This window comes from Anabrus simplex, chromosome 2, assembly GCF_040414725.1.
Source record: "Anabrus simplex isolate iqAnaSimp1 chromosome 2, ASM4041472v1, whole genome shotgun sequence".
In the NCBI taxonomy this organism is placed as follows: Eukaryota; Metazoa; Arthropoda; class Insecta; order Orthoptera; family Tettigoniidae; genus Anabrus; species Anabrus simplex.
This window is the reverse complement of record NC_090266.1, coordinates 845,349,506-845,374,271: the sequence shown is the minus strand read 5'-3', so window position 1 is coordinate 845,374,271 and position 24,766 is coordinate 845,349,506. Positions and strand designations below refer to the sequence as shown.

Below are 24,766 nucleotides of genomic sequence, written 5' to 3'. Positions count from 1 at the left end.
AGTGCTCTTGATTGACAAATGAGCCTTCTCATCCACACGAAAGTGAAATTAAAGAAGGTGATATTTATGTGAAATGCCTTCTTACTAATGTAACTTCTGTTCTCGAACCTATGTACCAAGGCATTATTGCTGCTTTAAAGAAGAACTACAGGTCATCTCTGTTACAGCAATTTGTTGAGGAAGGCATCGATATTCCAAAATTTTGGAAAGAGTTCAGTTTGTTGGATCCTCTTCATGCAGTCAATAAGTTATGGGACAAAATTACCGCTACTAGGCTCGCACGATCATGGAAATCTGTTCTAGGTGAAGCGCAAGCATTTGCCGGCTTTAGTGACGATGATATTTCGAACGGGCAACGTAGTCTCCCTAAGATGATATCATTAATGAATTATTCTTATGAGTATACATTTATCTCAAAAACTGAAGGTGTTACAGACATACAGACATGAAAACTGGTATTTGGAATCTTCTTTAAAAATAATGAAACATGTTTTTTTTTCTTTTGGAAAATCCAGTTAAAGTGCTGAAAAGAATTGGAAAAGCAGGTCAATTTTTAAAATGAGTACCAGTATATCTACATTATCTGTCAAAACTTAACATGTTAGAGACAAGAAACTTGGTATTTGGAAAGTCCTTTAAAGATATAGGAACCTGTACACTTTTGTTTGCGGAGTAGACACTTAACAGGGGTGAACAGAAGTGAAAAATAGTTGAATTTTTTTTTTTGTGAGGATACTTATATCTTAGAAACTGAAGATGTTACAGACGTGAAAATTGATATTTGGAATCTCCTTTAAAAATAAAGGAACATGTATGTTTGTTTTTGGAAAATACACTTAGATGAGAGTGAGGGTGGGTGAAGGACTGATCAAGGGGTTGAATTCTTTTTATGGGGATACTTATGTATATCTCAAAAACTGAAGATGTTACAGATGTGGGAATAGGTATTAAGAATCTCCTTTAAAAGTATACTATGAAAAGTGCTGGAATTAACATTCAATCCTGTGATATGTTTGCTGAGAATCGTACACTTTTTTGGCACACTGTTTCTACATCACTTTCAGTGTTTGAAGAGGAACTACAGGGACATGAAGAGGATAAACGATAAGCACAGAAGTTCCGTCAAGCTCAATTCCACCCTCCCCCAACCATTTCATGTGATCTGTGTGGATGTATGTTTCATGCCAAGATTGGGCTACTAAGTCATATGAAACATATTCACAAAGCTTTGTGAGTGTGAAAATCTCAAATGCTGAAGAATATGTTTTTATTTATTTTTTATTTTTAATGCTGTTTGTTCGGGGCGTTGATCCATGTAGATCTTTTGCCCTTAAGAATATGTTTACTCAGATATGAGTTGCAGCCGACGATGACGACGATTCAACTTACCTGAAAAAAGAAATTAACAATGGTAATAGAATGGCTGAAAAATGGTATAATGGATGCAGAAATTTCTCACAGAACTAGAGCGTGTATCGTAGAGATAGGATAGGAATGGTAGGAGGGGGAGTATTTATTCTGGTGAAAGAAGAATTTGTTAGCTACGAAAAAGTTAAAAATGACAAACATGAAATTCTAGGGGTAAGGCTCATCTCTAAAGATAATGGGCAACTTGATGTCTTTGGAGTGTACAGACCGGGAAAGGGTAGCGCAGACGCTGATTCAGAATTATTTAATAAGATATTCAGCTGTGTGAGAAACGATAAGGAAAGGAACGTGATTGTAGCGGGTGATCTCAATTTACCAAATGTCAATTGGGAAGGTAATGCGAACGACAGGAAGCATGACTAACAAATGGCAAATAAGTTAATATGGGAAGGGCATCTGATTCAGAAAGTGATGGAAGCAACTACAGGGAAGAATATTCTGGATGTGGTGCTGGTAAAACCAGATGAGCTCTATAGAGAAACTGAAGTAATAGATGGTATTAGTGATCACGAAGCTGTTTTTGTGGTAGTTAAAAATAAATGTGAAAGAAAGGAAGATATTAAAATGAGGATTATTAGGCAGTACCATATGGCTGATAAAACGGGCATGAGGGAGTTTTTAATAAGTAACTATGATCGGTGGAAAATGGTAAATAAAAATGTAAACAGGCTCTGGGATGGGTTTAAAGCAATTGTTGAGGAATGTGAAAATAGGTTTGTACCTTTAAAGGTGGTAAAAAATGACAAAGATCCACTATATTATAACAGAGAAGTAAAGAGACTAAGAAGGAGATGCTGGTTGGAAAGAAATAGAGTAAGAAATGGCTGTGGAAGTAAGGAGAAATTGAAGAAATTTACTAGGAAATTGAATCTAGCAAAGAAAGCAGCTAAGGATAACATGATGGCAAGCATAAATGGTGCCCATTCAAATTTTAGTGAAAAATGGAAGAGTATGTATAGATACTTTAAGGCAGAAACAGGTTCCAGAAAGGATATTCCAGGAATCATTAACAAGGGGAGTGTGTATGCGAGGCCCACTGTCGGCAGCCCTGAAAATGGTTTTCTGTGGTTTCCCATTTTCACACCAGGCAAATCCTGGGGCTGTACCTTAATTAATGCCACGGCCGCTTCCTTCCCACTCCTAGCCCTTTCCTGTCCCATCGTCGCCGTAAGACCTATCTGTTTAAGATAGGAAACTTAAAAGGTGGACTCTTTTAAGTTTCCTATCTTCCATTCTCAGTTCAATACGGACAAAAATGAAATTCTTAGATTTAAAAGGCCTATCTGTGTCGGTGCGACGTATGCGAGGATCTTCAAAAGGCAGAAGTATTCAGTCAGCAGTATGTAAAGATTGTTGGTTACAAGGATAATGTCCAGATAGAGGAGGAGACTAAATACTGAAGAAGTATTAAAATTTACCTATGACAGCAATGACATTTACAGTAAGATACAAAAGTTAAAAACTAGAAAATCAGCTGGAATTGATAAGGTTTCGGGGAATATACTAAAGACAATGGGTTGAGATATAGTACCATATCTGAAGTACTTATTTGATTATTGTTTGCATGAAGGAACTATACCAAATGAATGGAGAGTTGCTATAGTAGCCCCTGTGTATAAAGGAAAGGGTGATAGACATAAAGCTGAAAATTACAGACCAGTCAGTTTGCAATGCATTGCATGTAAGCTTTGGGAAAGCATTCTTTCTGATTATATAAGACATGTTTGCAAAATTAATAACTGGTTTGATAGAAGGCAGTTTGAGTTTAGGAAAGGTTGTTCCACTGAAGCTCAACTTGTAGGATTCCAGCAAGATATAGCAGATATCCTGGATTCAGGAGGTCAAATGGACTGTATCGCGATTGACCTGTCTAAGGCATTTGATAGGGTAGATCATAGAGACTGCTGGCAAAAATGAGTGCTATTGGACTAGAAAAAAGTGTGACTGAATGGGTGGTTTCTAGAAAATAGATCTCAGAGAATTAGAGTAGGCAAAGCTTTATCTGTCCTTGTAATAATTAAGAGGGGAATTCATCAAGATAGTATTATTGGACCTTTATGTTTTCTTATATATATATCAATGATATGTGTAAAGAAGTGGAATCAGACATAAGGCTTTTTACAGATGATGTTATTCTGTACAGAGTAATAAATAAGTTACAAGATTGTGAGCAACTGCAAAATGACCTTGATAATGTTGTGAGATGGACATTAGGCAATGGTATGTTGATAAACGGGGTTAAAAGTCAGGTTGTGAGCTTCACAAATAGGAAAAGTCCTCTCGGTTTTAATTACAGTGTTGATGGGATGAAATTTCCCTTTGGGGAATAGGTATTAATATAAGGAAAGATCTTCATTGGGGTAATCACATAAATATGATTTTAAATAAAGTGTACAGATCTCTGCACATGGTTATGAGTAGGGCTCGGATCGATATGCTCGATAAAATCTCCAGATATGCTCGAAAACCATGTGTTATATGCTCGATAGATATGCTCGAAAAACCCATTATATGCTCCACAGATATGCTCAAGAAACCATTATATGCGATTAAATATGCAGAATATGCTCGAAAAACACCGTTAAAAACTATAGAAAGGAAAGTGAAACGAAAAACCAATAACATATCTTTATATACAAGCTTTATTTTCTAATTGTATGTATGATACACTGCGATATACTCGCATTCAAGTTCCAAGTATATATATATATATATATATATATATGAGAAGTTTTCTTATAAAAGTTACAGTTTAAAAGTTCATTTACAAGATGTTCAGAATTAGGCAAGTCAATGAAGTAGATCTGCATTGCTCTGTACAACAAGAATTTTTTCTATGTTTTCAGTTTTGAATTATTTTCTTAAATCAGTCAATAAAAGTTTCAATGATGAGAACGATCTTTCGACGTCAACTGACACGAGAGGTAAATACTTGAATGATGGTGCTTTTTGTGCAGAGTAGTTCGGAAAATCCTCTGACGGTTCTGACTCGCCACGCAGCATCCTCTCCAAGTCCAACGCTGCACTCCAACTGGGATTTCGAGCCAGCACAAAACTCCAATTTTTGTTTCACGGTTTTCCGAGTGTCTCCAGGCCACGCGTTGGCTTCTTGGACGACTCCTTGTATTGTAGCCACCACTTCAACCAACTCCATCCCTTGCGATTCCAACTTTAGGATGGCCTCAGGAATGATGCTCATGTAGGCTTTTATGAAAGTCAAGGATGGCATCAAGCCCTTCATTTTAAAAGCAGCCTTAGCTTTCGAGATGTACTTGCTGTCCGCCTCATCAAACGTATTGATCACCTGGAAAAAATATAATTGAAAAACATTCGCCGAGGAGAATAACTGAGAAAATTACAAAATTAGGCGCCGTATGATGGAGAAAAGATATGAAAAGAATGATAGAGAAAACCTCGGAAATGAGAAGATTTTAAACATTTCAACTCGTCTTACCTCAATTGCCCTATGATTTTCAGCGTAATACAAGGCAGCCAAGATCCAAGTTCCCCATCGCGTCAATATGGGCTCGGGAGGTAAAGGGAACTCTGGATGCATCGTCTTGAAGGCACGGACGCGAGAAGGAGCCTTGACGAAAATTTTCTTCACTGAGGAAATGATGCTGTTGACGCTGGACGATTTTTCGCGCAGCTCCTCAGCAACTCTGTGCATTGCATGAGCAAGACAAGTAACATGTAACATCTTCGGGTAGAGAAGCTTGAGGCTTTTCCCAGCCTTAATCATGTAGGGAGCAGCGTCAGTCACCAGTGCGAGTACTTTGTTTACATCCTCATCTGAAAAGGTTGGCCACAGCAAGCCTGAAACAGGAATGCATAAAATGAAGGGTGAACCGTTCAGTTAATGGGATTCTGACATGTCGTACGACTGTAAGAGATATTTAACTATCAGAATTATCAGAGTCTTCACTGAGCATACATAGAATGCATTGAAATTATAGCCAGACTGTACTTATTCTTCTTTGGCAAAACGCTTGAAAAATAAATTAACAAAAATATACTTACGCAGAGCTGCTTGCACTGTTCGCACAATGGTACCATAGTTTGTCACATCTAGCTCCCTGCACAGAATTAGGTGGCCCTTCCCCGGTTCACTGGGACTGAGTTTTCCAACAATAACGTTGGCCATGTATCTTCCACAACTGTCTGTGGTCTCGTCGATAGATAACCAAATTGAGTGGCTCCCGATGTCGTCCCTGATTGCGTGCAGAACCTGGTGAGGAAAGTACCTGAATGAATATTCTTCGTGGAATTAAGGTATTATCGAGAGATTACCTTCATTACGACAGAGCCAGATCCATGTTAAAATTAAAATTGTTTAAACGAGAATGCAGAATACGGCAATCGAGCATGAATTCATACCTTTTCATACTCTGAAAAAACGTAATTTTTACGTGGGGTCGACTCATGAGGGAACTCTCTTCCTGCAAAGTCCTTGAAGAGTGCTCTAATCTCTGTATGTTCGACCTTGTAGAGGGGTATGTTGGCGCTTAAAAACGCCCTACAAACTTTGGAAGAGAACTCATCCGAGTGCTGTTGCTGATTGAACAGAGGTTGTATCAGCGCTTGTTTCTTCGATTTCCTTTTTTTTTAATTCTTCAACTTTTGCTCAGTGCCCACTTGCGGCTTTATGTTAGGAAAATTGAAAACTCTTCGAAATCTTGATCTGAAAATAAATAGGTAGGTATGCATAAGTGAGAAAAAATACATTGAATGAACAAAATAAATCATTGTGGACTATGAAATTATTTTCAAATATTGCAGTAGAAATACGAGCACCCTCTCAACGATCTCATGAAAAATCAGCAAATCCAAACGTCAATTTTCGTATCGGAAATGTAAAATCTGAGGATCTAACGGGTCTACACTCCGAATTCTTAGACTTCTCTCTACTTACCTAGTAGGTAGACACCGTATGCTGCACATACGGCTTACTTGAAATTTCAACCGTTTGACCAGTAATATATTTAAGAACGTAGATGTGAAAATGTCAATAAGAACTTACCTCTTTTTCGCACATTTTGCAGAAAATAATTTTCCCGTCAGTAGAAAATGAGTCAGGGTCTTACTTTGCACATCGTCGGAGTAAAACACTCAGAGATTCCTTAACTTTAGGCATCGCGTACTTAGAAATCACAAGAACTCGATAGGTACGTACGGATACGATTAGGAACTGAGAACTGAGAGTAGAATGCAGAAATTTGACTTGACCGGGTCGGATCTTCCACCACTTCATGGGAAAAGCCACCTAAACAATACTGGTTCCCAAAATAGGCACACCACTAAAATACCTCACATATCAAAGTGAAAGGATGCTTGCGGGTTCCATCGCTTATCTGACGAGTCGCACTCTAATCCGGCAGAGGCCAATTAGGGTGTGTGAATGACCTCACTAATGGTAAAAAAAAACCTGCGGTTCTATTATTCGCACCAAATAGGCTTTTCAATAATTATTTCTGTTTTAGAACCTTAAGGATGGTCAGGGCCCGAATTTTGGGGGGAATTCGAAGAAAAACATACTATTTAGAAGAAAACCACAAGAATATGCATTTATATGCCTGTATTCTGAAAACCGCGGTTTTATGCATTTATATGCTCGATAAATTTAAATTCTGCAGGTCCCAGAGAGATGAAAATACCACCGAAAGGCTTCTTTCAATGTGTACTATTCAGGAAAAAAATATGCTAATATGCTCGAATCCGAGCCCTAGTTATGAGGGTATTTAGGGGTTCTAATAATAAGGATGTAAAGGAGAGGGCATATAAGTCTCTGGTATGACCCCAACTAGAGTATGGTTCCAGTGTATAGGACCCTCACCAGGATTACTTGATTAAAAAACTGGAAAAATCCAAAGAAAAGCAGTTCGATTTGTTCTAGGCGATTTCCGACAAAAGAGTAGCGTTACAAAAATGTTGCAAAGTTTGGGCTGGGAAAATCTTGGGAGAAAAGAGACGAGCTGCTCGACTTAGTGGTATATTCCGAGCTGCCAGTGGAGAGATGGCATGGGAGGACATCAGTAAACGAATAAGTTTGAGTGGTGTCTTTAAAAGTAGGAAAGATCACAATATGAAGATAAAGTTGGAATTCAAGAGGACAAATTGGGGCAAATATTTGTTTGTGGGAAGGGGAGTTAGGGATTGGAATAACTTACCAAGGGAGATGTTCAATAAATTTCCAATTTTTTTTCAATCGTTTAAGAAAAGGCTAGGAAAACAGTAGATAGGGAATCTGCCACCTGGGCGACTGCCCTAAATGCAGATCGGTAGTGATTTATTGACTTAGGTCGTCGTTGTGAAGTAAATTTATTTCGGCCTGGCTCTCGTGATGTTTAACACAGTGATATTTTCTGCAAAACGCTGCCCATTATATGGGTTGGATAATGCAACAACACAGCAGCTGCTTTGTTGGACAATTCTGAGTATTTGTGTCCAAAACTCTTCCCTTTTGGCACAGACAAAAAGCATTGCACTAATTCATAAAATAAGAAAGAATAGGAGTAAAGTACAAAAGGCTGGAATAAGGAAGATATAACATCACATGGTTCAAATTGGGAGATTCTTCTTGTTTTCCCACTGACAAAAGTTAGTACTGAGGAATTTAGGCTTTAATACCTCAGGTCAATCTCATTTTCAACTTTTCAAGTGATTTCTCTTGCTTCTATCTTTGTTTATTAACCTTGAGCTTCACCATTTCCAATCATAGCTTCTTTGGGCCTATATTTAGAATTAGAAATGCTGTGATTTTACCTACCTATAAAATTACTTTGACTTGAATTGTAAGCGTATATTATGACCTATTTACAGAATTGCTGAGCTTTAGTTTATTTGGCATTCCATTGATGGGTGCTGATATCTGTGGCTTCAATGGCAATACTACTGCTCCTCTGTGTCAGCGTTGGATGCAGCTGGGTGCCTTTTATCCATTTTCTCGCAATCACAACACTGATGATGGAATTGTGAGTACTACAAATAATTTGATTGTACGTTCCTATTTTATTGATGTCCAGTATGTTAATTCTATCGTAGACTTCACTCTATGAAGCATGATGATATGCTGTATTTCATGTGTTTATGAATTTCAAATAAGAAGAAAGAAGCTCTTTTATTGTTGGATGCGCTTGAGAACGGTTGGCTGTTGAGAGAGCTCTTGCATTATTGTAGTGATAAAGTAGTGAAAACCTATTGAAATAGCTAAATTTTGTGTATATCTGATTCATTTAGTGCTGTTTATATAGTGGTGTTTAGTGCTTGTTGGTAGAAATTGGGAGTAGTGATATTTATAAATCTTGTAACAAGCAATTCAGTTGGTCTTCAGTAAATTACGTTTTCTAGGTTAAGTAGGCTAGCTAGGTGTACCTTGTTTCGAATTTAGGTTTAGGAAATACTTTAGGTAATAATATTAACTTTAAAAAAATTTGTAAATATCTGTAGGTTCGTTGGTTATACTTACAAAGGCAGATTATCATAAGGAATAGTACCGTAACTTCTGCAGCAACTTCTCCGGTATTTCGTATAGATATCCGTACTTCAGATATGGTACTATATCCCAACCCATTGTCTTTAGTATATCCCCAGAAATCTGATCAATTCCAGCCGCTTTTCTAGTTTTCAACTTTTGTATCTTATTGTAAATGTCATTGTTATCATATGTAAATTTTATTACTTCTTTGGCCTTAGTCTCCTCCTCTATCTCGACATCATCCTTGTAACCAACAATCTTTACATACTGCTGACTTAATACTTCTGCCTTTTGAAGATCCTCACATACACACTCCCCTTGTTCATTTATTATACCTGGAATGTCCTTCTTGAAACCTGTTTCTGCCTTAAAATACCTATACATACCCTTCCATTTTTCACTAAAATTTGTATGACTGCCAATTATGCTTGCCATCATGTTATCCTTAGCTGCCTTCTTTGCTAGATTCAATTTTCTAGTAAGTTCCTTCAATTTCTCCTTACTTCCACAGCCATTTCTAACTCTCTTTCTTTCCAGTCTGCACCTCCTTCTTAGTCTCTTTATTTCTCTATTATAATAAGGTGGGTCTTTACCATTCCTTACCACCCTGAAAGGTACAAACCTGTTTTCGCATTTCTCAACAATTTCTTTAAACCCATCCCAGAGTCTGTTTACATTTTTATTTACCGTTTTCCACCGATCATAGTTACTTTTTAGAAACTGCCTCATGCCTGCTTTATCAGCCATATGGTACTGCCTAACAGTCCTACTTTTAAGACCTTCCTTTCTATCATATTTATTTTTAACTACCACAAAAACAGCTTCATGATCACTAATACCATCTATTACTTCAGTTTCCCTGTAGAGCTCATCTGGTTTTATCAGCACGACATCCAGGATATTTTTCCCTCTGGTTGGTTCCATCACTTTCTGTATCAGCTGTCCTTCCCACATTAACTTATTTGCCATTTGTTGGTCATGCTTCCTGTCATTCGCATTTCCTTCCCAATTGACATCTGGCAAATTCAGATCTCCCGCTACAATCACATTTCTTTCCATGTCGTTTCCCACATAGCTGACTATCCTATCAAATAATTCCGAATCCGCGTCAGTGCTACCCTTTCCCGATCTGTACACTCCAAATATATCAAGTTGCCTATTATCTTTAGAAATGAGCCTTATACCTAGAATTTCCATGTGTCTCATCTTTAACTTTTTCGTAGCTTACAAATTCTTCTTTCACCAGAATGAACACTTCCCCTCCCACCCTTCCTATCCTATCTCTACAATACACACTCACCTCGTAGCGTAATGGCTAACGCGCACAGTTCAAAATACGAGGTTTTCTGGTTCGAGTCTTCATAATGACGAATTTTTTTTTCATTATTAGCGTTGTATTAATCTGTATGCCTCTTTTCATACGTTCTTTTGTTACTAACATATTTCATTGAAATGCTTAATCACAATATTATGTCAACTAGGAAAATGCTTTATATGTGTGCTACTTATAGAAAGTGATGTTACGATTAATATAGCATACCGTATAGGACTGTCGCCCAGGTAGCGGATTCCCTATCAGTTGTTTACATAGTCTTCTTGTAAATTATTTCGAAGAAATTGGACACTATTCAATTCCCGAATTCCTCTTCCTTATGATTGATATTTACCCCGATTAGTTCTTTAACAGTACGGTACCTTCCAACTTTACCTTCATAAACATTAGAATGAAATGCATTATAAATAAATGGAAGCATGTGGAACTAAACGAGGTCACAGAGCTAGTTGCAAATAGAGCATCGTGGAGATACTTAATCAATTCACAGAAGCCTGCAGATAGAATGCTCAAAGCCAATAAGTCCGTAACGAAGATGTTGGGTGTATATACATATATGGAAGTGCGTGAAAAAGAGTTAAGAACAACGACAGGGAACGAAAATATTTTTAAAATGTAAATTAGAAATACGATGAAAACCTGCGTACCTTCTATTACGGAGTGAGCGACTTGACCAATCTACTACGAGAATACTTTCCAAAAACGCTGCCTTACATGACAGGTTATAACTGGCATAAGAAAATGTAATCTCGAGATTTTAATCCCAATTAGGTATCGATTTTGAAGCTCATAGATTAAAATCACGAAAGCTTGACATAAATCGTTGTCCATAACTCTTAAGACTCCCCTTATTAGGCTTTTTGAAGATAATCAACAGATGCAAGCACAGGAAAATAAGACAATTGAAATGAGCTTCATACATCTGACGATAGATAGCAGCACACTCGAATGCGAGAAGTCGCTGAAAATCAGTCTAGCCAACACCGTATATCTGTGTCTAGCTCCTGGTAGCTACCCAACGCTTGCGCGGAGGTGGTTGCACGCAACGCAAAGTACCAGCTGCTTTACACCCCCAGGTAGTTTACCTCCCGGGCAGCTGCCAGCCACTTTACCAGCAGCTGGTAGAACCGGCCCTATGTCATAAATAATAGTGTAATACCAAAGGAATGGAAGGAATCTATAATAATACCAATTTATAAAGGAAAGGGTGATAAAAGGTAACCAGAGATCTACAGACCAATCAGCCTGACCAGTATAGTTTGTAAAATACTGGAAAGTTTAATATCAAAGTAGATCAGAGGGATAAAAAAAAAACCTACAACCTGTTGTCCAGTCATTGACCGGGTCAGGGATGTAATGGATGAAACATATATAGGCTGTTATTACAATGGGGTCGCCACTCCCAAGGTGATTTATTAATGAGTGATAAATGCTATGAAATGATAATGGAGAGTGTTGCTGGAATGAAAGATGACAGGGAAAACCGGAGTACCCGGAGAAAGATCAGAGGGATATGTGATGATAAAAATTGGTTCATGAGAAGCCAGTATGGATTTAGAAAGAAATTTTCTTGTGAGGCAAAACTGATGGGATTTCAGCAGGACATATCAGATCAGTTGGATTTGGGATGCCAGTTAGATTGCATAGCCATAGATCTTTCCAAAGCCTTTGATAGAGTGGAACATGGAATATTATCAAAGAAATTGGAGGGAATAGGATTGGACGTAAGGGTTACACGTTTGATAAAAACATTTCTAAATTCAAGGGTTCAGAAAGTCAAAGTAGGAAATAATGTATCGCAGGAAGAGAAAGTTTGGAAGGGAATTGCTCAGGGTAGTATAATCGGTCCGTTACTTTTCTTAATATACGCTAATGATTTAGGGAATAATATAACATCAAAAATAAGATTGTATGCAGATGACATAATTGTTTATAGGGAAATAAATAACATTAAGGATTGTTCGGAATTACAAAGGGACCTTGAGAGTATCCAACAATGGGTTGAATAAAATAATATGAAGGTTATTGGAGGCTAATCAACTGTTACAACATTTACAAACAAGAGTTTTAAAACTGAATTTGAATATACTTTGGATGAGGTAGTTATCCCAAAAGATGGCAAGTGCAAATACTGAGGTGTGAGATTTGAAAGTAATTTGCACTGGAAGGTTCATGTGGATGACATTGTTGGGAAAGCATACAGATCATTACATGTCATAATGAGCCTACTTAAAGGATGCAACAAAGAATTAAAAGAGAAAAGTTACTTAAGTATGGTTTGTCCATGATTGGAATATGCAAACAGTGTTTGGGATCCTCACCAAGAATACCTAATAAAAGAAATAGATAGTGTGCAGAGGAAAGCAGCAAGATTTGTAACAGGGGATTTCAGGAGAAAGAGTAGTGTATCAGAAATGTTGAAGGAACTTGGGTGGGAAACTTGAAGTAAGAGAAGGGAGAAAACTAGACTTATAGGATTATATAGAGCCTATACAGGAGAAGAAGCATGGGGGGATATCCGTCAGGGGCTTCAGTTGGAAAATAATTATATCGGCAGAACTGACCACAAGTATAAAATTAGAAGGAATTTTTAGCAGAAGCGATTGGGGTAAATTTTCATTCATTGGGAAGGGCGTGAAGGAGTGGAACAGTTTACCAGGGGTAGTGTTTGATCCTTTTCCAAAATCTGTACAGATATTCAAGAAGAGAATAAACAGCAACAGAGAAAATGAATGAAATGTTAGTGGGCATTCGACCAGTGCAGGTTATTGTAAAGAAAAAGGAAAAAAAAAAAAAAAAAGTGTGTGAATAAATTAATTCCATCCCCTGGTCTAAGGAGTTTGGATAGCCAAAGTAGGAGACTGCCTGTAGGGGTGAGGGCCCTGGGACCGCTATGGTAGCTGTGAAGGCCCTTCAGGAACTCTAAAAAGTGGTGGCAAAAGGGGCTCTGGCTAAGACGCAGCAGGTCGTATTGCTGCTTAGGTTCCAAAATGGGTAAAAAATAAATAAGTAAATAAATGCTATGTAAATTTTAATCTTATACCAGTTGTATAGTATTATTTGAAGTAATTCCACACACTGTATATGAGTTGACTATATTTTTAAGTACAGGAGATATTATAAGTAGAATTTTGTAAACAATATAAATTTATTAAGGATGAGCTGTGTGTTTTATAGAAAAAATTGTTAGCATAAATTGTATAATATTGTATTATAGAAAAATTTTCTTCTCTTTTTAATTTAAAATTTAGTGCTTGACAATAATGTATTTTAGTGTACCATTTGCCACCGAGGTAGACACCTCATTTGCAAATAAATACATTTTGATTTTATTTTGGTTATTGTAAGTATACGTTTAATTGTACATTAGTCAAGTTTCATTAGCAACATTTGATTTATCTGAGTGTGTGTGTGTATCTTTACTGCAGTAAGATTTTTAGTTTTTGTCATCCAAGGCTAGTAAGAGATACTATGTTTCATATAATTTCTAACTGAATAGGGTGGTTCAAAGATAACCTTCAAGAAGGGAGCATAATTTAAGTATTAATTATGATGCTGAAACCAGATTGTAAATAGCTTACAATAGGCCTACCTTTGATCCTGGATTCAATAAGATATTTCTTACAAGAATGTTATTGTACATATAGGTTTAATTGTACTTTAACCATTAACATTATCTGACTGTGCACATCTTAGCCTCAGTAAGATTTTTAGTTTTTGTTCAGCCAAGGATAGTAAGAGACACTATATTTCATTTGATCTGTAGTTCAGTAGTGTTCTTTTAGTAGGTTGAAATATGCTGAAATGTATTTCATTTACCACGCTATGACAGTCTCTCGCGTGAGCCTGGGGATGCATTCTCTACAGTAAGACTGGCTGAGTCGCGTGACATTCAGTGTATGACGTGCGCGCCGCGGCCTGTCTTTCTCGTCGGTCTCAGTTGGACCCCCCTGTGGTTGGGAGGGGTTAAATACATTCACAGGTAATACCTGCCTGTCGTAGAAGGCTACTAAAAGGATCATTTTTTAAATTTTTATTTTTGAGGGTTAGTTGTAGACCAATTCAGAATTCTTGATGTGCGTGCTTTTCGGATATGGGCCTGTTATGTGTGCGATTAAGCCCGAAAGCTCACTCGTGACTCCGGGAAGCCTGCGGATTGGAGCGCCATGTACCTGTGCAGCAGTATCCGCCTGACAACACAGGTCCCCGCATACCCAAATGCCAGAAGAACGTATTATTATTGCTTTCTCTATATTTATTACTCTGTACACGCTATGGGGTACATGCTATTGTGGGTGATTGGAGTCCTAGTGCTCATTGCATCTGTCATTTCGTTTTAGGCATCATCCAACATCAGAACCTGGGCAATACCGGCTAAGATCCGGTGGGTATTGCCTTGGCTGCTTGGTTCGGCTACAGAGGCCCCTGACCGGAGTGGGTGGCATTCGGGGAGGATGATTTCGGGCATGGTTTCGAAACGTCTTCGACCTGCCCAAGGTGGTCTTCCACTGAAGTCTTTAACTTTTGATTCATTGAGGGGTTCAACCCCCTGGGAACATGCACAGCGTGAAGAAATGCGATCCAGCTCCCTAGGTTTCTGGTTCCTACCAGAACCGATGGTCACGATTTTAAGCTGGTAAAACCGATCCTTTTTAGTAGACACATTGAAGGCGTCTATGGCGAACTTGAGGATCTCAAGAAAATTTGCAATGGTAGTTTGCTTTTGAAGACTCACACAGCAGTGCAAGGAATGCTGTTATATTCAGATATTAGTAAGTGTTGCACTCCCTTAGTGCCAAACCTTGTTGTATAATTTTGATGAACATGTAATTTATTTTTTTGCCTTGTCTTATATGAATGGATGTCAGTGACTTGAGGAAATTCAGAGTTGGTGAACATTTTATTATGCAAGACTTTGTGAATAAGAAGTGATGCATTTAATGAGATTAATTTCTTAAGAGGTAATATATTTGTTTCAGAGTACATTTTATTTCGAGAATATAGTTGATGAAATCCATACATAAATCTAATAACCCTGTTTTGTAAGACCTCCAAAGTATTTAAGTTATTTTGGGTTGCTTTGCCCCAAATGAAACACAAGTAAGAAAGTCGAGATTGTATCATTGTGAAATAAATTAGACGAAGAGTGTCAATTGTTAGTAGGTACTTAATCTTGCCAATGATACCAACCAAGACAGAGATTTTATTTTTTACGTTTAATATATGAGGTGTCCAGGAGTGGGCGCTATCAATTATTAGTCCAAGATATTTAACTTCTTTAACCCATTTCAACTTCGTAGTGCCAAATAATATATTTGTAGTTGCATTTAGGTCATTTTGTGATTTATCGAACATCATACAGACAGTTTTTGAGTAATTGGCTGTTAGAAGATTTTTTCTCAGCCATTCATCTAAGATATAACAGTCATGCTGGATATCTGCAACTATTTCATCTTCAGAATTTGATGAATAGAACAGTGAAGTATCATCTGCCAAAAGTGATATTTTACCCTTAAAAGAACACAGGGCTATGTCATTAATATATATAAGAGACAAAATTGGACCCAATATGGAACCTTGTGGTACACCAAAGCAGATCTTTTGTAGCTCACTTTTATTCATGCCAATCTGAACATATTGTTGTCAATTTGACAAGAAATCCTTAAACCAGAGCAGCGAGGGACCTCTCACACCTGCCTTTTCCAGTTTGTATATCATAAGTTCATGGCTAACAGTATCAAAAGCCTTTTTTAAATCAATAAACAGCCCAGCAGTCTTGTAACCTTTATCAATATAATTTTGAAGCTCAATTATAATGTCCATTAGGGCAGGATTCACCCCAGCCTTTTCTCGGAAGCCATATTGAAATCTGGAAAAATAATTGCATTTTTCGAGGTAACTAATAAGCCTAACTTTGACAACAGTTTCTAAGATTTTAGATAATTCAGGTGATACTGGGATGGGTCGGTAGTTTCCAGGGTCGGATCTATCATTCTGTTTGTGTATAGGAACCACTCTAGAGATCTTTAATGAATCAGGGACAATGCCTTTTGCCAAAGAGCAGTTGATAAATTCAGATATTGGACCAGAGAGTGCTCGATTACAGATTTTGAGAAGTTTACTGGAAATACCATCACTAGCAACTGAGCGAGCATGTTTGAGAGAATTGATTATTGTAGACACTTCTTCTGGAGAACATGGTTCTAGGAAAAGGGAATTAGGATGATTATTGATTGTAGCAGTATGTTCAGGATGTGGAAAAATATTTGAAGATAGTGTGGCAGGGACTGAGATAAAATGATTATTCAGGGCATTACAAATGTCACTTTTGTCTTCAAAACATTCATTCCCTAGCTTGATACGTGCAATATTGATTGTTGACTTTGAAGGTTTACCAAGAACTTCGTTTATGAGTTGCCAGGTGTGTTTAGTGTTGTGTAGATTGTTTTTAAATTGATTATCATAGTACGACTTCTTGAGAGTCCTTTTCAGGGTTGTAACTCTATTGCAGTAACTTTTATATTCTTCTTTAATTATACTGTTGTTTGGGTGTTTTCTCAATTTACTGTAGAGAAGTGCTTTATACCTGCAGAGTGATGCAAGTTCTGGTGTGCACCATGCATTCAGAATGGTGTTTGCATTTTGATGATGAAATTTTCTAACTGTCGATGCATAGTCAAGACCACTTTGAATGTATCTGGTTAAAGCAGCATATGAAGCATTTATGTCCCCACCATCTACCCACTGGAATTGGTGTTGCTCAAAATATGATATAGCCCTTTCATAATCTATATGTTTATATGAGTGTCGTTTTGGCTCACTGGGAGTAGGCCTACAATTAGATGTTTTTGAAATATCTAAACTAAAGAGCAAGAGATTACAGTCACTCATATCATCAATTATGTTATCTACAGACCAGTTATTAAGTTTTATGCTGCATAGAAAGTGGTCGATTAGTGAACTGTTCGAACTCAGTCTGGTAGGGTATATTGTGTTACAGTTTTTAAGGCCATAGCTCTGCATGAACGATTTATATTCATTAGTTAATACTGCATTTGAGAGTAAATTTATGTTAAAGTCACCAACAACGATTATATTTCTATGTTTTATTATGTTGAGTATTATTTCTATGTCATCACATACCTGTGTCCAGTTTGAAGTGAATGGATTGTAAACAGCTATAATAATATAACTACACCCTGACTTAGAAATCTCCAGAACCAGAATATTATGATGCTTTTGGACATTATAGATGATATTACATTGCCACAATTTGTTTTTAGCGTAAATTGATACTCCCCCACCCTTAAGTGATTTTTCAGAAGGAATTCTAAAGGAATGAAATGCTTCATAACCTGTGATATTGTAAAGTTAGACTCATCACCGTTTACAGACAACTATGTTTCGACAACAACTATAAAATCGATATTCTGAATTAACTCTATGCGATCAGCAATCATCTCTAACTTACCATTTCGTATGCTACGAGAATTGAGATACATTATTCTCAAGGTTGGAGCAATTGTTCCAAGTGAGGTAACCAAGTCACTATATTGAAAGTATGAGTTACATTGTCTTTCTGTCATTAGTTTAGTTTAAAAGAAGAGGAAGAGAAACAAATATACATAAATATAAAACATAAGAAGGAATCTGTGAAGACTGACAGCTCATTTAGGCCTAGATGCTGCGAGCCTAATCAATTTTTCAATATCGTCTTCACATTTTATTGTAAATACTTCGAGGGAGGTGGCAGAGATTTTTGCCAGAATCCTCCCTTGTCTCACAAATGCACGTTCAATTCCCTTTGTCCTAGCATCACGAGCCTTCTTGAAGAGAGATTCATTGTAGGGCGTAAGGTGTTCGTTCAAGTATATATTCACTTTTGGACCACCAAAGCCTAGGAGAGAAGAGGTTAGGATCTTCTGGCATCTTGCTGATTTCAAAAGAGCATCCTTTTTCCAGCGTTGGACAAATCTGACTATTACGGGCTTCACACTGGTTTTGTTGAAAGAAGAAACCCTGTGAACAGTGTCGATGCTGTCCGGATGTATTGGTACATCAAGGATATCTCCAATTTTCTGGACAATTTCGGTTAAGTTTTCTTCTGAGTGGTATGGAATCCCGGATATTTTCATATTATTAGCTCTTGAATATTGTTTTAGTTCTTCAACGTCGAGTTTCAGCTGTGTCACTTCTCCGGAAAGGGTGCAGTTATTCTATTTTAAGTCTTGTACTGTGTTGTTCAGCACTATCAGTTCTGATTGCATTTTGCCCACCTCAACACTAAAATCATCAAATTTGTCACTGACAAATTGGACTGAAGTCTTCAGTTCTTCCCTTTGCAAGCGAGTCAAGCGAGTAACATTCTCTTTGGAGTAACCTAACCTCAGAAGTAGCACACCATAGTTGTTCTACCTGAGCCAAGACCTGCAGAAGTGTTCATGTTGTGTCTTAATATTTGTTTTGGCCAAAATGTAAAAAAAGAAATACGATGCAGTGTTTAAAAGTGCTTATAGGAAAGAGTTTCCGTGTTTGAGTGAATCCAGAAAGGGACCAACATTCACATTCTGTACTATATGTAGGTGTGATTTTTCAGTTGCGCATGGCGGGCAGTGCGATATACTCAAGCATATGCAAACGAAAAAAACATAAGGAGAGTGTCCAGTGTAGAAAGAAGCCAGAAACTGAACTTTTCATGTAAAAACCAAAATGTAAATCCTGTGATGAATGCCAAGGCGTTATTTACATCATTTATAGTAGAACATAACCTGCCTGTAAATTGTGCCGATCACGCAGGACTTTTGTTTCACAAGATGTTTCCTGATTCGGAAATCGCTGTACGATATGGGTGTGCTAGAATGAAAACAACTATAAGTAAGGCATCATTTTCTAGCCTTAGATTTTTCATTAACAAGTGTCCGAACATTTTGACTAGTGAAATGGAACATTTGATTAAGAAACTGATATTCTGCACTCCCAATTCTGTAACTTTCAGCTCGAAGAAACAGACCTGGCAAAAGGAAGAATTGATGTTCAGTGGGCATTGGTAGGTCAGATGAAATCAGCTGATGGTGTACTTAAATATGACAGACTCTCTAATGTGATGCTTGCTATTTTATCAATTCTACATAGCAATGCAGAATGTGAAAGGATTCTTAGCAGAGTCACAAAAACAAAAACACAGTTCAGATCCTTGCTGTCTGAACAAACATTGGAGAAACTTTTAACCTTGAAATCCGTTCAGTAAGGCAAGTGCTTTTGAGCAAAAATTTAGTTCCGAGTTTCTGAAGAGGGCGAAGTCAGCTACTGGTGTGTTGAACAACAATTATTTGTAATGTGATCACCATGTTGAAGGATGAGAAGTCACATGTTCCTACAGTTCAGGTGTGTCCAGTATTTGGTATTCGCATATAAATGATGAAAAATATATATATATTTAGGCCACGTAGAATTGTTAATGTATTGAATTATAATGAATTAGTACATGTTCTGCCATCAGTGATGTGTTGTAATACGTTGTAATTCGCTGCCAAATTTCTCCTGATTTTTCACTTTTGAAAGTTGGCATGTTTGTTTGTGGGAGTGAGACTGGCTACTGTTATGCCTTCAGAATATACACAAGAAATGACTAGGTTCTAAATCCTCATCTCCCTGTCAGTGAATCAGTAGTCTTAGTACAACCTATAATGGATAATTGGTATTCATCCCCACAACTGTACCATAAACTGCTGGAAGTAGGTTTACATGCAGTGGGCACTGTCAGGGTCAATATGAAGAATATGCCAGTAGATTTCAAATCACCGAGACCTCAGAAAGGGAAAGCAGTTGCTTGCTCGAAATTGCGAGAATATTCTGGCAGTGAAGTGGAGAGATCATAGGGATGTCTGTGTTCTTTCCACTGTACATACTGATATATCTATGCAGCTTACAAAAAAAAAAAAAAAAAAAAAAAAACCTGAAAAATTGTGGTGCTGAGGAAGTCGTTGAGAAACCATTTTCTATTATAGACTCGTTGGCTGAATGGTCAGCGTAGTGGCCTTCGGTTCAGAGGTTTCCAGGTTCGATTCCTGGCCGGGTCAGGGATTTTAACCTTCCTTGGTTAGTTCCAGTGGCTCGGGGACTGGCTGTTTGTGCTATCCCCAACATCCCTGCAACTCATACACCACACATAACACTATCCTCCACCACAATAACACGCAGTTACCTACACATGGCAGATGCCGCCGACCCTCAACGGAGGGTCTGCCTTACAAGGGCTGCACCCAGCTAGAAATAGCCACACAAAATAAATAAACATCATTGATTATAATGGTGGAATGTTGGGAGTTGATAAGCAAGATCAGGTCCTCGCTAGCTTCCCTGCGATGCATCAGACAGTAAAAGGTTACCGCAAGATGTTCTTTTATCTGTTAGACATGGCCGTGTTCAATTCCTATGTACTTTACCAGTATGTTCGTGGTAAGAAGCTCCACTTCACTTCACTGACTTCAGGATTGGTACTGCTGAGAGCATGCTCAACAACATCACACTTCCGGTTCGCAGAATTTCGGGAAGACCGTCCCTTGCTAACAATCCCATTAGGCTGCAGTCCAGGAACTGGACTCATTTCCTGATGCCCATTCCACTCACTGCAACTAAACAGTTCCCCTCAAGAGCCTGCAAAGTGTGTTCAAAGCAAAAGAAGAGGGCAGAAGTGAGATGGTTGCATTTATAAAACTGTTTTGTAGTGTACCATACACGCCTGAACTACTAAAGAGACTGAAAAATATCTTTTAAAATGTAATGTTCTGTATTTTATCATATTCATTTTGTTTTTATGTTTTGCAAGTTTGAAAGTTCCTTAATTACAACTTTTTTCACAGAAAGTTGTAGACAGAAATTTCCTTTAAAATAATTCCTGCTCCAGGGCATATTCATTGTGCCAACAATATCTGCCTGAATGGGTTAATTGTATCTTGATTATTCTATCACTTACACAGTCTACTATATCTGCATACTCATGTAAGATCTTGTTGATTATTATCCTCGCTCCATTATTTGCTTTATGCCCTCCACTCCGGTAGAGAGTATATCCCTTCCTCAACTTCTTCTTTCCATTTCCTCTCCACTTAACCTCACTCAATCCCATCATAGCTATATTCCCCTTCTCCACAAAATCAGTCACCTCTTCTGACTTTCCAGTCATTGACACCTTCATAACGTAACATAACCTTCATAACATTCTCTACCAATCACCCACTTCTCACAGTTCTCCCAGCATAAGGACTTCTTGTTGCTTCCTGGGAATGCCCTTGCCTTTTCCAAGACTAATTTAAAAACACCATTTTCATGTTTGGCTGTTATTACGATGGGATCACCACTCCAAAATGACGTTTAGAGCTACTGCCAGTGGGTGATCAGGCTGCTCCTAACATGGAGTATGGACACATTCTGGAACCGCCTCTAACTCGGGGTTAGACGCAACTCGATGGGTTCCGTTGTCATTTCCTACACTGCGAGAGCCATCACCCCTCCTTTGGGAACTCATCCTCCCAAAGCTGTTGGTGACCTTAGTGAATTCGTTTATTTACTACCACCTGACACTGGACGTTGAGACGCTGGCTGTACGGTGTACTCCTTACTGTAGTGGTGTAACCGGGAGACAGTAATCTCAACAATATTTACAATAAATGCTTATGATTCGCACAAAAAGCTTATATTTTCAGACCATGAAGAAAAAAATAACACAGTTCAATTTTTTACTTACAACCATTGTTATAGTAGTTAAATTTTTTTCTTTTTGGTAGTTGCTTTACGTCGCACCGACATAGATAGGTCTTATGGCGATGATGGGACAGGAAAGGGCTAATTAAGGTACAGCCCCAGCATTTGCCTGGTGTGAAAATGGGAAACCACGGAAAACCATTTTCAGGGCTGCCGACAGTGGGGTTCGAACCTACTATCTCCCGAATACTGGATACTGGCCGCACTTAAGCGACTGCAGCTATCGAGCTCGGTAGTAGTTAAATTAATACACTGGTTATGTAAACCTATGTTAAGACTGTTTCTTCTAAGTGCTGGTTCTACCATTTGCTAATAAAATAATGGTTAACACAATCTCTGCGAACAAGGGTATTTCAATTTGACTACTCCTGGGTAGCGGTACCGGCAGCATAAATCTTAGTTACCTGATGGATAAATTATCTAAAAATCTTGCACATTGAAAAAGTAAATCATTAAATCATTGAATATTAAAGAAGCAATCAAAATTTACATCCCAAAATAAGATAATGAAACCAACCTGAATGACCATACGTTTTCTTTAAACTTCCCCTCATTTGCCCTACTTAATTAAAATCTGGACAACATTTACACTTTTTGCATTAGTGCATAATAAATCCCACAGGAGGTAATCTCTAAATTAAAGGTCTGGAATATGGGTTAGGATATGCTTATCTGTAGTAAATTCTATGAACCAAGAGAAATCTCACTTCCGCTTGGGGAAAGCTGTGGCCTGACTGTGTTCTTGGACGTGACTTTGAGGGGATTGTTGGTGACAATGAGCTGCCGATTATCGATTAAATTGTGTCCTTAGGGAAGACTATGGGGCTGGAGGTGAATGATGTGGACGTTCAAGGCTGGTGGATGAACATAGCCAGGAACTGACCACCAACGAACTAATGGACCTGCATCGCGAACAACAGGAGGAGGTTATGGGGATCTCGTCTGGGGAAGAGGAGGAGGAAAAGTCAATGGAATCTCTCACTTCAACTGAGATTCAGGAGAAGTGCAAATTGTGGGGAATGGTGCAATTTTTTTTAGAAAAACACCACCCGAATAAGGCTGTAGCAGTGCGAGCGATGAATCAGTTCAATGACAGTGCAATGTCACATTTTCGTGAAATCCTCAAAAAGAGGCAAAAGCAACAGTCATTGGACAGGTTCCCCATTTAAGTTGCACGAAAAGAAAACAATTCCAGTGAGCCAACAGACAGCAGTGGTTCCGTTCGTGAAATTCGTGCTACACAGTAACTCTTCTCAAATCATCTCTCGTCTCCCCCACACCAACAATGATACCATTGTAAGGAAATGTGCACTTTAATTTATTTTATGTTATAGTTTGTTTTAGAAATAGTATGCGAATAAATTTTTTTTGTGTTGTGAACGAATCATCCGCGTTTCAATTGTTTCTTATAGGAAAACTTGCTTTGATATACGAGCGCTTTGGATTACAAGCATGTTGCCGGCATGAATTATGCTCGTAATCCAAGGTTCCACTGTATTGAGTGTGACTTGATAGAATCTGATGATGATCTTTTAAGAATGAAACTTGCCATTCTTTGATTAGTGGTGTTTTTTCTTTACAGGTTTGAAATAGTGTAATATTTATATTGAACTTGTGTGTTTGACAGACTGATAAGCTTTGTAATTTACGTTATATACATGTTATCTATACATGTTGCATGTTTCTTGCATCACCCACTTGTGCAGTGGATCCAGGACATGCTGGCCAAGTTGTGGAGGTTTAGGACCAGAATTACATTTCTGTGGCTCCCAAGCCACATGGGTTTAGTGGGAAATGAGTTAGGTGATAGTGCTGCCAACGAGGCGGTCACATTACATATGATGAGCAGTCAGTAGACCTCGTCACCTGTTTTATGAGGGTTAGTGGCCTGTTTCATCGTGTTTAAAATTTAAGTTTCTATTTTTTTATTTTTTTTATTTTATTGTTAACTATGTTTAGTTTTTATTCAGTTGACTATGTTTTCATCTATCTCTATACATTTTTAATATGGTCTTTTGAAACTTAATAATTTGAATGAAGTATGTGATTTCACATCAAAGGCAATGCCTTATTCAATGTTATTACATTTCAATCTATTTTTAAGTCATTTTAGAAGAAATTAAGGCATTGTGAATTAGATCTGCTGATTATTTTATCTTCATAATCATTTTCTCGATCATCAGTTTTTAAATCCTAGTCAGTGGGAAATTTTAAATTTGAAGTATATTAGTTGATCTTGTTTCATCATAAACCATTAGGGGCCAATGAACTAGATGTTAGGCCTCTTTAAACAACAAGTTTCATATCATCATCAGGGAAAAAAGTAACAATAATAATAATAATAATAATAATTGAATAAGGAAGAATATTTTCAAGACTTGTTAAGTGTAAGATTGTACAGTAATCAAACAAAGAAGAACATAAAACCAATAGGAGAAAGAAGTTGAAACTGCCATACAATTGCAAAGCAGTTAGAAAGTTGAAAGTGGGGAAAGCTTTAGGAGCAGAGAGCATTGCAGTAAAAATGATAAATTCACTATTGCTTGTTTCTGTGGTGGTGGTTTGTCGTATGATAATGATTTAGAGTAGACCTATGATGGTGTCTCTCGATTAAAAGTTTTTTAGAGGCTGGCACAGAGAGGTATTTTTATCTTGTTATTTTAGATGGCCTTTTATGTAAGGAACAGTGCATCAGTATTGCAATATGCACACCAAATATACGATACAGATTACTGTATTCAGTCCATTGACTCATTATATGAAATGTG

At 37.7% G+C, this 24,766-nt stretch overlaps 1 protein-coding gene across 3 annotated transcripts in view; it reads left to right on the top strand.

Moving 5' to 3' along the window:
• Positions 1-24,766, top strand: part of LOC136864504 (lysosomal alpha-glucosidase) — a 350,034-nt gene that overhangs the window by 249,970 nt on the left and 75,298 nt on the right. For all 3 annotated transcript variants that reach the window (XM_068226300.1, XM_067141562.2, XM_068226301.1), the window contains one exon: positions 8,248-8,399. In XM_068226300.1, coding sequence (XP_068082401.1) covers positions 8,248-8,399 — 152 coding nt within the window. The remainder of the gene's footprint in view (positions 1-8,247; positions 8,400-24,766) is intronic.